Source organism: Cetorhinus maximus, chromosome 27, assembly GCF_964194155.1.
Source record: "Cetorhinus maximus chromosome 27, sCetMax3.hap1.1, whole genome shotgun sequence".
Classification (NCBI taxonomy): Eukaryota; Metazoa; Chordata; class Chondrichthyes; order Lamniformes; family Cetorhinidae; genus Cetorhinus; species Cetorhinus maximus.
The window spans coordinates 3,257,733-3,270,458 of record NC_135905.1 but is presented as its reverse complement, the minus strand read 5'-3'; the positions used below and the strand labels follow the sequence as shown (position 1 = coordinate 3,270,458).

At 40.0% G+C, this 12,726-nt stretch overlaps 1 protein-coding gene across 1 annotated transcript in view; it reads left to right on the top strand.

Annotated features, from left to right (window-relative positions):
* The window catches only part of tm9sf3 (transmembrane 9 superfamily member 3), a 134,806-nt gene extending 124,317 nt beyond the window's left edge, over window positions 1–10,489 (top strand). The window contains exon 15 of the mRNA XM_078530542.1: window positions 9,111–10,489. Within this exon, the coding sequence (XP_078386668.1) occupies window positions 9,111–9,178 (68 nt within the window). The 3' untranslated portion in view covers window positions 9,179–10,489. The remainder of the gene's footprint in view (window positions 1–9,110) is intronic.
* Window positions 10,490–12,726: the final 2,237 nt, after the last annotated feature.

Sequence of the window (12,726 nt, the reverse complement as noted above, 5' to 3'; positions counted from 1 at the left end):
GATCATGGCTGATCTGATAGTAACCTCAAATCTGCATCCCACCTACCCCCGATAACCTATCACATCTTGCTTACCAAGAATCTATCCACTCCTGCCTCAAAAACATTCGAAGAATCTGCTTCTGCTACCTTTTCAGGAAGAGAATTTCAAAGACCGAGTGAAAAAATTTCGCTTCATCTCTGTTTTAAATGGGCGACCCCTTATTTTTAAACAGTGACCCCCTAGTTCTAGATTCATCCACAAGAGGAATCATTCCCTCCACATTCACCCTGTCAAGACCCCCTCAGGATCTTACATGTTTCAATCAAGCCGCCTCTTACTCTTTTAAACTCCACGGATACAAGCTTAGTCTATCCAACCTTACCTCAGCATCTCTATTTATTAAACCCAAAAAACAGCTAGCCTTTATTATGACTTTATCCACCTGCGCTTCTAGGGAATTGTGTCTTTGAACCTCTAAGTCCCTCTGTTCATAGAAGTAGGAGCAGGAGTAGGTCATATGGCCATTCAAGCTTTCTCCCCCATTCAATAAGAATTTGGCTGACCTTTGACCTCAACTCTACTTTCCTGCCCAATCCCTTGATTCCCTTAGAGTCCACAAATTTATCAATCTCAGCCTTGAATATACTTGATCTGAGGATGCACAGCCCTCTGGGGTAGAGAATTCCAAAGTTTCCTAGTTATAAGTGAAGAAATTGCTCTTTTTAGCTGAATCTTAAATGGCCCAGCCCTTATCTCGAGACTATGCCTCATGTTCTAGACTCTCCACCATGTTCACCATTCATGACTCAGATACCGAAGCAGTTCGTATCCATATGCAGCAAGAACTGCGTAACATACAGGCTTGGGCTGATACGAGGTAAGCTACAGGCACCACACAAGTACCAGGCAATGACCATCTCTAACCATCACCCCTTGACATTCAATGGCATTATGATCGCTGAACCCCCAACAATCAACACCCTGGAGGTTACCATTGACCAGAAACTGAACTGGACTAGCCATATAAATACGGTGGCTACAAGAGCAGGTCAGAGGCTAGGAATCCTGCAGCGAGTAACTTGTCTGCTGACTCCTCAAAGCCTGCCCACCATCTACAAGGCACAAGTCAGAATTGTGAGGGAATACTCCCCACTTGCCTGGATGAGTGCAGCTCCAACAACACTCAAGAAGCTTGACACCATCCAGGACTAAGCAACCTGCTTGATTGGCACCCCATCCATAAACGTTCACACTTCCCACCACCAGCACACAGGGGCAGCAGTGTGTACCATCTACAAGATGCACTGTAGGAATTCACCAAGGCTCCTTGGACAGGACCTTCCAAACCACGACCACTACCACCTAAAAGGACATGGGCAGCAGATAATGGGAACACCACCACCTGGAAGTTCCCCTCCAAACCACACACCATCCTGACTTGGAAATATATCGCCATTCCCTCACTGTTACTGGGTTAAAATCCTGGCACTCCCTCCCTAACAGCATTATGGGTGTACACCGTATGGACTGTAGCGGTTCAAGGAGGCAGCTCACAACCACTTTCTCGAGGGCAATTAAGGATGTGCAATAAATGCTGATCTATCCAGCGGCACCCACATCCCATGAACAAATAAAAAAAAATCTCATCCTGTAAACAAATAAAAAAAAATCCAACCAGAGGAAACATTCTGACATGTCAAGCTCCCTCAGAATCTTGTTCCTTTCAATTAGATCACATCTCATTCTTCTAAACCCCAGAGAGTATAGGCCCATTTACTCAACCTTGCCTCATCAAACAACCCTCTCGTACCAGCAATGAACCTTGGTTGTACCACCTTCCATTGCGATGGAAACCAAAGCTGTGTACACTACTTTAAATGTGGTCTCACCAAAGCCCTCCACAATTACAGCAAGACTTCCTTACTCTTGTACTCCAACCCTCTTTCAATGAAGGCCAATATAAGGTTTGCCTTCCTAATTGTTGTGCTTGCATGTTAACATTGTGTTTCATTTACAAGGACACCTAAATCTCTTTGAACACCAACATTTATTAGTTTCTCACCATTTTAAGAAATATCCAGCTTTTCTGACCTTGCCAGTGTAAATAAACCTCACCACCTGCCACAACCTTGGTCAATCACTCAGTCTCCCTTTGCAGACATTTCTTTTGTTCGCCCCATAGCTTTCTTTCCCACCTAGCTTGACAACATCAGCAAACTTAGATACATTTACTCAGTTCCTCCATCTACGTCATTAATATAGGTTGTAAATGCCTGAGGCCTCAGCACTGACCCTTGTGGCACCTCACTAGTGATAACCTGCTGACCTGAAAATGACCCATTTATTCCTAAGCTGTTTCAGTCCTGCAGCCAATTCTCTCTCCATGCTCACAAACCCCATGAGTCTGAATCGTGCAATAACTTTTCCTGTGGCACCTTTTAAAAATCCAAATATGTTACATTCACTGGTTCCCTTTTATCTACCCTGCTAGATATATCCTTAAAAACTGGCATTTGTCAAACTTGATTCTCCTTTCACATAATATATTTACTCTGCATCCAATTGCACTTTTTTAATTACGCTTAATCATTCTAACAGCTGACGCCAGATAACTGGTCCTGTATGTTCCTGTGTTCTCTCTCCCTCCTTTCTTGAATAGCAATGTTAGATTTGCTACTTTCCAATCCACCAGGACCATTCCAGAATCAGCTAAATTTTGGAAAATCACAACTGCTGCAGCCTCTATCTCTGCAGCCGCCTCTCATCAAACCCTAGGATATAGGCCATCAGGTCATGGGGATTTTTAGTCCCATTAATCTTTCCAGTATTTATTTACTGATTTTAGTTGCTTTGGACCCTTGGATCTCCTTCATTTCTTGTCAGTTGACACTCATCCTTTGTTGGTTTCTAAAGCTCTCCTATTCCTCAGGCTTCGCACTCTTAGCAACATCATAAGCCCCTCCCTTTAATCTAATATTCACTTTAACCTTTTTGGATTACTTTCCCCATGGAATTTTTAATTTCTCAATGGAATGTATATTGTTGAGATTTGATTGTTTTTAATGTTTGCCATTGCTTATCTATCATCATACCTATTCATCTAATTTTTCCCAATCTACCTTCACTAACTGTCCTGCATACCGATGTACCAGATATTTGCCCAACCTGGTTGCATACTTTATCGCTGCATTACAAGAGCACTTCTTTTCAGTAAAATGAAGAATAGCTGGTGCTCCCTGGTGTCTTTGCCAATATTTATCCCTCAGCCAACATCACCAAAATATGATGAGCATATTGCTGCTTGTGGAATCTTGCTGTACATAAATTGGCTGGCATGCCTCTTACACTTGACAGTGAGCACATTTCGGAAGTATTTGATTGACAGTAAAGCACTTCAGCATGTCCTGCGGCCTATAAATGCAAGTCAGCTTTCTAAGATGAACAGAAAGGTCCGTCCCTTTATAGAAGTAGGTTATAAGCTCTTTGGCAGACCACAAACAATATTTACCATCTACCTCTTGCTGCTAAATTATGCCACATCAAATTTTAAGAGATTAGAAGTGAATTGAGACTTTCAAGCAACTTCATTCTACCAGTGTTTTATAGGGTATTGGGTTGCGGTCTAACATGGCTTGGGTTAGTGGACATCAATATTTTTAAGTTCTATTCAAACATACTAATTCCTGACCTATTTTTGGTTAATCACGATCTTCTTTTCCCAAGTGACTCAAAAGTCTTTATGCAACTTGTATTTTGTAGGCATAAGATTATTGTTGACACAGATACAGGAATATGCCGAATTGAACTAATCTTACAGGATTGATTCAGTGATTGGACAACATTTGCTAAATAATTCTTAGGGTGCTAAAAATTATGCTGACAACCAATTTAAGGTTGTCAATTGGGCTTGCAATGTGGCACATCTGCATGTACTGGAAGTTACAATATTAATACTCAGGGCCCTGTTCTTTGCAGACAGAAAGAACATGCACACACATTGTGCCTGTTTCCGCTAAACACAATAAGTGATAGCCATTCACTGGTTCATTCCTCAGGGCAATGCCTTGACCAATCAGAGTCAAGCTGCCTGGTTTAATTTTCAAACAATGCTTGGCAGTTAACTCAGTCGCCATCAACTGGTGCATTCTTCATGGCAATGCTTCTACCAATCAGAGTCCACTTGCCAGTCAGCACTCTCTTCTCATACAGTATAAAGTTGTTGCTTCCCCTGATATTGGTGTTCTTGCGAATTGTCCTGATGGGTGCAAGATGAAAAGCTTCAACAAAATGGCTTTTTTCAGCAATGCTCTAGTCTTACGGGAGGAAAAAAGTTCAGGAGATTGGGTTAAAATTAATTTTTCCATGTCAACAGAATAGGCAAATGAGAGGGCAGCATCTTAAATGCACAATATTTTTCTCATCAGATCAGCTTCTCCAAAAAATTTTGTATTGCAATACTCGTTTGGTTGAAATATTCTTTGTGCCTAGCATAAGAACTTTCCGAAGTAATATAAGTGTTTCAGGAATTCCAATTACACAGCAGGGGATTTTAACATAACCCCTTACCTCCATTATGCAGACTTTAATTTAGTGTTTGAATGGAATGCATTGCGAATGGGAGGATTTGCTGATAGCAGGGATTGAGGTTGCACACATTCTGTTCGTGAACTACATAAGAAACTTAATAAATAGGAGCAGGAGTACGCCATTTGGTTCCATGAACCTGCTCCAGCGTACATCATGGCTGACCTACCTCAGCAACACCTTCCTGCATAATCCCTTATTTTCTTAGTTTCCAAAAATCTCTCAATCTCTGACTTGAATATACTCAGTGACTGAGCACCACAGCTTGCTGGAGTGGTGAATCCCAAAGATTCACTATTCTTTGAGTGAAGAAATTTGTCCTCGTCTCGCTCCTAAATGAGCGACCCTGAGACCGAGATTCCTGATTGTAGAGTTTCCAGCCAGTGAAAACATCCTCCCAGCATTTACCCTGTTAAGACCCTTACAAATTTTATATGTTTCAGTGAGATCACAACAATCCCCTCATCCCAGGAATCCATGTAGAGGGCCCTAATTACACTCCCTGTAAGACAACAAGACTAGAATTATACACAGCATTTGGGTGCGGACTCACCAAGACCCTGTACAATTGCTGTAAGACTTTTTTACTCTAGTACTCCAGTCCCCTTGTAATAAAGGCCAATATACCATTGACTTCATTGTCGTTTGCTGTACCTGTATGTTAACTCTTTGATTCCTGTACAAGGACACCTAGGGCTTATTGAATACCAACATTTCCTAGCGTCTCACTATTTAGAAAATATTCTGCTTTTCTGTTTATCTTCCTAAGTGGATAACTTCTCATATTCCATGTTCTTGCCCACTCATTTAACTTTTTGCAGCCTCTGTGCCCTCCTCGCCACCTACTTTCCCACTGAGCTTAGTTTCCACTGGCCTTGCCACCGTGTGCCCACCTATCTTCGCTGACACCCCATGTTTCATCTACAAACTCAGAAACATTACACTTAATTTTCCTCATCCAAGTAATTGATTTAGATTATAAATAGCTTGCACCCAAGCACCGATTGTATTAGTTAAAGCCTGCCAATATGACTGTTTTCTGTCTGTTAGCTAAGCTAATCCTGAATCCATGCTAAAGGCTAAAGTATGAATTTCCAAAGAGATATTGATAGATTAAGTAATTGGAAAAAAAACTGTTCAATGTATTTTAATGTAGGCAAATGTAAGGTCATCAACTTTGGATGCTGAAAAGAGGATAGGGTAGGATACTTGGTGAAAAGCTAGAAACAGTGGAGGACCAGAGAGACCTGTAATGGCACAGCAAATGGTAAATGCTGAGCTACTCGAATCCCAAAGGGAATCTTGAAACAGCTGCCACAACTGTTTTGCAATTTGTATTTTTATTTTGAGATGCATGCCTCGAATTCAGTAGTAATGAGTCCACCGAGTCTGAGGTTTTTTACAAGACTAAATTAAACATTTATTAATAGAAGAAAATATTTTAAGCACATACATAGATCTACAAAACACTACTATAATAACTCCTAACTCCCCTAATTAATCTGATTCCCAGTTACACCTCTGTTAAGGCAACAGTAAAACAAGATAGATTTCAACAGACCCAGGCAAAGTGCACAGTACCCTGGGCAGGGATATTCACAATGTGTTTTCTTGGCTTCGGTTTCTGTAGACAGCAGTTTGATGCAAAAAGCTGTAGGGTTTTCACACTTGTTAGACCTTAGAATGCCTTCTCTTTGCACATAACCTCATCTTCTTTATACAGCTTTCTCTCTTTTTAATGTAGTTCCATTGTCCCAATATATCTTTGCAACTTTACTTTTTCCATAAAATAAATCTTTTATAGTACTCGTATTATCAGTAATCTTTGGGAAAAATTAACACACTATTTGGTTTAACTTCTTATGGCTAGGTGTAACGTCCCATCATCTCTTTGAAATTCAAACTACTCTTTATCTAAAAATGCAGGTGTTCCTCACAGCTCATCCTAAAACTTCAGCTATGTTTATGTATTTAGCATTTCAAACCTAGCTTCCCTTTTGATCACTCAAAAGCTCCAGACCAGCTGTCTGCAATTTAATTAAAACCCCCACACACACATCCACACAGAGAAACTAATCCAAACTCCACTACTAACCTACTTTTACAATAAATCACAATATTATGAAAATTATAATATTTTCATGACAGACTTGGGAATCCAACTACATAGATCATTGAAATGTCACAAACAGGTAGAGAAAATAATTGAAAAATAATGGAATGCTGGCCTTATATCTAGATGAACGGAGCAAGAGAGCGGAGGTCACGATTCAACATTGCTTAGACGACATCTGGATTATTGTGAACAGTTTTGGGCACCACACCTTACAAGCGATATGTTGGCCTTGCAGTACAGCATAGGTTTACCAGAATGGCACCTGGACTGCAAGGGTTAAATTGTAAGGAGAGAATACAGAAACAAGGTGATAGCCCCTGGAGTTTGAAAGATTAAGGGGTGATTTGATTGAAATTTTCAAGATATTAAGGGGGACATATAGGGTCAATACAAACTATCCCTGCTGGTTGGGGAGTCTAGGACCAGGGGTTCATTATCTAAAAATTAGAGCCAGACCTTTGGGGAGTGAAATTTGGAAACATTTCTATGCACAAAGGGGTATTAGAATTTTAAAACATTCTTCTGCAAACAGCAATTGATCCTGGATCACTGAGATTGATGGATTTTTGTTAACCAGAGTTAGTATAATATGGGAATAGTAGAGCTGACTTGTGGGACAAAATGGCCTATTCCTGTTTCTAATATATTACCTCCAAACTCATGAGCCCCAATCTTGTATAATAACCTCTTGTGTGGCACCATACTTCGTCAGAGATGCAAAATCATTTTACGTTGTTGGTATTTGAGCAGCACTGTGCAAACCAAAATAACTCAATTACTGACTGACCCCCCCAAATGAAGAAATTACCAACAAGATTCCACTTTTTGCAGCTTTTACTTTAAAACGAATCAGAACTACGCAAATTAAATATGAATTAATAGGTAGATGACAAAAAGGTAAATTTCACTTTAAATAGGCGATGCAGCAAAGATGCGTCTTACACAGCCAGAAGTATCTACATCACTCTCCGCAGACATGTGGAACTACATAGCTATATAGTTCCACAATTTGCATTTCTTTATTCACACAGGTAGGCCAGGAGCCTTAGCCGACAACAATTTCATCTTCGGGTTTCACAGGTGTGATTATCATCAGCAAGGCACACTTCTGTGGACCCTCAGTCCAGGTGGTATAACTTTCCAGAGTTCCTTTTCAACCAAACAACTAATCTCACAGCTTTCCAAGTTTTAAACCTTTTTAGCCAGCTCGCACAGTACCTCCAATAGCTTCTGTCTCCTTTACTGCCAAACAGAAAAACTAGCCCCTTCCTGGGAATGATTTGCTGCTTCTCCCCACAAAAAATCTGTGTTCCTTTTTCTGTGTGTCTGCTTTCTCTTTGTGTCCACACCTGCGTACTGATCACTTTCACCCTGCTTGTAGTCCTCCTTTGTGCATGCCAGCCACACAGCTTCTTTCTTAACTTCCTTCCTGTTGGTACTGCTTTCAAATCCCGGGTGGCCAGGTCACATGGACCAATATTTCTTATTATCCAAGACAGTTATAATTGACCACTTAACAATTGATGCAAGCTCTGAAGTCCTTTCAAACATTTTAAAAATAATTACAGATTCCACAGACATTTTAAAAGAAATTACAATTTTATTTTCCTATACTGCTTCTGGATCAAAGGTAGTCGTATTTCAGGTTATTTAGTTACAACAAAGTTGAGCTGGCATCAACTCTACAAGAAGTGATGAACTATCAGTCAGTTTAGGATTCTTGTACTTGGCACATTGTCAGAACGACTTGTGAATTTGGTGATGTGTCAGCCTTTTATTTTTTAATAAGTTTGAATGTTCAACATCCGTCTTTGTTGTTTTGACTATTAATGATTTAAACGCCTAAATGGAAACTGCAAATTGTAATGGCAATGTCGGTATGAAACAAAATGATTTGTTCCAGCCTCAGCTGAAAATAATGCATGGGTTTGATCAGCCTATTGGCATAGGCTACTGGGATAGGTAGGCATGTAGCAAATTGATATAATACCCATACTGCATCCTCTCTTTTGTCCTGTTCACCTTTTAAAGATTGACTTGCTGGTGTAGTTCCACAAACACTTTCTGTGCAAGTGAGTGTCCTTCAATGTACAGTATGTACTGGGGCAGGGAATGCTAGCTATATTTGACCTTGGGTTCATAACGCCCAAGTATGTGCTCACTGTGCGGTTGTATCTCATTCCGGTGTGGAGTCACTGGACATCAATCAGAAGTGAGCAACACTGGCTGTTCTGTCCCCTCCTCCTCCTCCTCCTCCTCCTCCAGTCCATCAAGATCAGGAACTTGACACTGATTTTTAGCTTGCCTGCATGAAGCAGTGCGCAGCCTCTATACAAGGCAAGCGAAGGTTAATTTTTCACTATTATACCGATGTTACAGATAAGTACTATTTATATTCACCCTGCAACAAAATGTTCTTTATTTCCAGGTGCTGTTGGTTATATGGGAACAAGTGCCTTTGTCCGAAAGATCTACACCAATGTGAAAATTGACTAACGGAAGGCCAGAGACCCAGGGAGCTGAGGATCACTTACTGCTTTTTGTTCATTAGGCTGGAACTTGCACAGTTTAAACTGCAAGGAGACATTGGGTTAACACTGGGTAAAGTGTGGGTTCCATTCATGGAAGCTTAAAGCAACATCTGTTCCCCTTGATCCTGAGCTTGTATTGACTGCTTTAACCAACTGTTCAGCAAAAGCTTGGATTATATGCAGTAAGCATTACTACAATACAGTGCTAATCTTCCCACATAAAACATAGCTTATTAATGAAGAATAGACTAGCTCTCTTCAATGAAGAGGACAAACAGTTTATTTAAAATCATTTGTTCCATTGAGGAGGGAAAAATCTGACTAGTTAAAAGTTATTTGAGCCTCCATTCTGAGATGGTTACCTTTCCAAACAGATCAGAAAGGTAGCTATAGAAAAGCTGAGCATTCTAGTTTTGTGACAGTTGCTCAGAAACCTGCTATGTTTTTGTACTTTATCAATGGGAGCTTATTGCATTTATTTTAATTTGTAAATCTGACACAGTTTATATACTATCTTCAGTAATGGGATGCACATCAGCCATGATTATAATTGGACCAACTCAATTTCTGTATCTTATACATCAAGTCTGAGATATAAGTTATAAATTAGTTCTCAGCTTCAGTCCATCCAAAGAGTGAAGACTAAGGACAGAGATGATCATCTGCACTGAACTTCACAGTAGTTAGAATACAAAACAAACCAAGAGTATACAGTTTGAAAAGCTGGTGATCTGTTGATGGTTTTTATTAGAAAGCTCTAAGTGAAATATTTTAATTGGGCGTATAAACTGATTTTCTTTTTTTTTTCCTTCTCTCCAAGAGTTAGTCTTGCAGCTTAGTCTTGTTTTATGTTGCGGTGGGAATGAAGGCTTTACTTAAGATAATATGAAAGGGGGTAATAAATGTATATAACCTTATAATGTAACTTTAGGCGTAGAACCCAAATTTATTTGGATGTACAGATTTATTACATAGTACTTTTTCTGATAACAAATTAATTTGGTGTATAAATGTGTGACAATTTTTTGGGTGGCTTTTTACATCTTGCCTGCCATTGCATGAAAATGGTATCTCCATTATATGTGTGGATGTTACTCTGACTTCTTTAGTATTTTTCCAATTCTGTCTCTGAAGGCTCAACAAAATTGTAATTTAGAACCTAAAATTTTGTTAATCCTACCTGAGCACTCGACACGTGCATCATCTGGAGCGTTACTGCTTGAAGGAATGTTCAGGAATAATGAAAACAAAATAAAAACTTTTCAGACATAAAGAATTGCTGTCGTTTTTAAAATGAAACAGTTATGTGCACAGTACAAAATTGCGCCATCGAAAACGAAATTGTGTGTGTTGTAAATCTGAACCATAAAAAACTGCTGGAAAGCATATTGGTGTCTGCAGAGGGTTGAGATGTTCTTGACAAAATGAAAAAAGAGAGGGTAGAGATAAAGAGTACAGATATGCTAACTATATATACACACCTATATCCAATAAAATCTCCCAATATGGGATTAGTCTATATATCAAAATATTACTTTGAGTGATTTTCCATTTTCTTGATTTTAAAAGTGCGTATTTATATTCTGGAAGTTTCCCTTCAGGAATGTTCTTTCCTCTTCGGAGCAGAAATGGGTAAGGAGATTTAATAGAGATCCTCAAAATTGTATGTTTTTTGATGGAGTAAATAGGGAGAAACTGTTTACACTAGCAAGAGTGTCAGTAAACAAAGGGCACAGATTTCAGATAATGAGAATTATTATGCAGCAAGTTATCTGGTGAGTGCTGCCTGAAAGCAGGTTCAGTAATAACTTTCAAAGGAGAATTGGTTAAAACTTGAAGAGGAAAGAAGGGCTATGGGGAAAGTGGTGAAGGCGTGAGACTAAAGTTGGATAGTTCTTTCAAATAGCTAACCCTTAGTGACCTCTTTCTATGCTATATGATTTTTACGATCGGAGTTGGGGATAAAGGTCAGTGAGCTCTGAGAATTGTTAATGGAGACATGGACACTTTTGGAAAATATTGACCTGGATTTGGTTGTCAACAACAAACATTCAGCACCTGACGTTCATCTGTCTTGTACCTGCCAACAAACTTTCAGGGCTTTTATTTTGAAACTTGCGATGATTACCTGTGTGGACAGGTCAAGCAAATATGTATCTCAACCAATCAAATTGAAGAATCCTTACAAATAATGCAGTCAGAACCAGAAAGTTTAGTTAGAATAGAAGCAGTCCATGTCCAAATACAGCAAGACCTGGACAATATCCAGGCTTGGGCTAACAAATGGCAAGTAACATTCGTGCCACACAAGTACCAGGCAATGACCATCTCCAACAAGAGAGAATCTAACCATCGCCCCCTGACATTCAATGGTATTACAATCACTGAACCCCCTACTATCAAATATCCTGGGGTTACCATTGACCAAAATCTGAACTGGACTAGCCATATAAATACTGTGGCTACAAGAGCAGGTCAGAGGCTAGGAATTCTGCGGCGAGTAACTTGCCTCCTGACTCCCCAAAGCCTGTCCACCATCTACAAGGCACAAGTCAGGAATGTGTTGGAATAATCTCCACTTGCCTGAATGAGTGTAGCTCCAACAACACTCAAGAAGCTTGACACCATCCAGGACAAAGCAGCCCACTTGATTGGCTCTCCTGCAAACATTCTCTCACTCCACCATTGACAGACAGTGACAGTGTGTACCATCTACAAGATGCACTGCAGGAACTCACCAAGGCTCCTTAGACCTTCTAAACACACGACTGCTACCATCTGGAAGGACAAGGGCAGCAGATGCATGGGAACACCACCACCTGGAAGTTCCCCTCTAAGCCACACACCCTCCTGACTTGGAAATATATCGCCGTTCCTTCGCTGCCGCTTGTGCAAAATCCTGGAACTCCTTAATATCACTGTGGGTGTACCTACACCACATGAACTACAGCAATTCAAGAAGGCAGCTCACCACCACCTACTCAAAGGCAATTGGTGATGGGCAATAAATGTTGGGCTAGCCAGCGCTACCCACATCCCATGCATGAATTTAAAAAATTTAACTGCTAAATTTTATTCAGAAAGTGAAAGTGGGAAAGAAAGATGGGATTCAGAGACAAAAAGCAAAAGTATTTCTTTTAATTTTTCTAAAATCTCAAAATATGAAGGAATGAAACTCCACATTTGTATAAGTTAATTTTCAATGCCAGGAGAGTGGTAATTAAGACCTTGCACACCATCCCCTTACACTAGAATGGATAAGCCGTGACATTTTCCAGTGAGTTTAATGGGTATCTAGTGAATTTTTACTGCAAGTTCATGCCCATTGAAACGCAAGAATGCAAGTCTCTGGGTGAGATACTAGTGCTGCAAAGCTTCTGGAGGAGCAGAGCAACATGGAAAGCAATTTCCTGATTTGCGCATTTAACTGCACATGTGCAGTCGCCAGTTGTTTCTGCTCAGTTTACTCTTTAATATAGTGATCACTGTTATTTTTAAGCACAAAATCTGGAT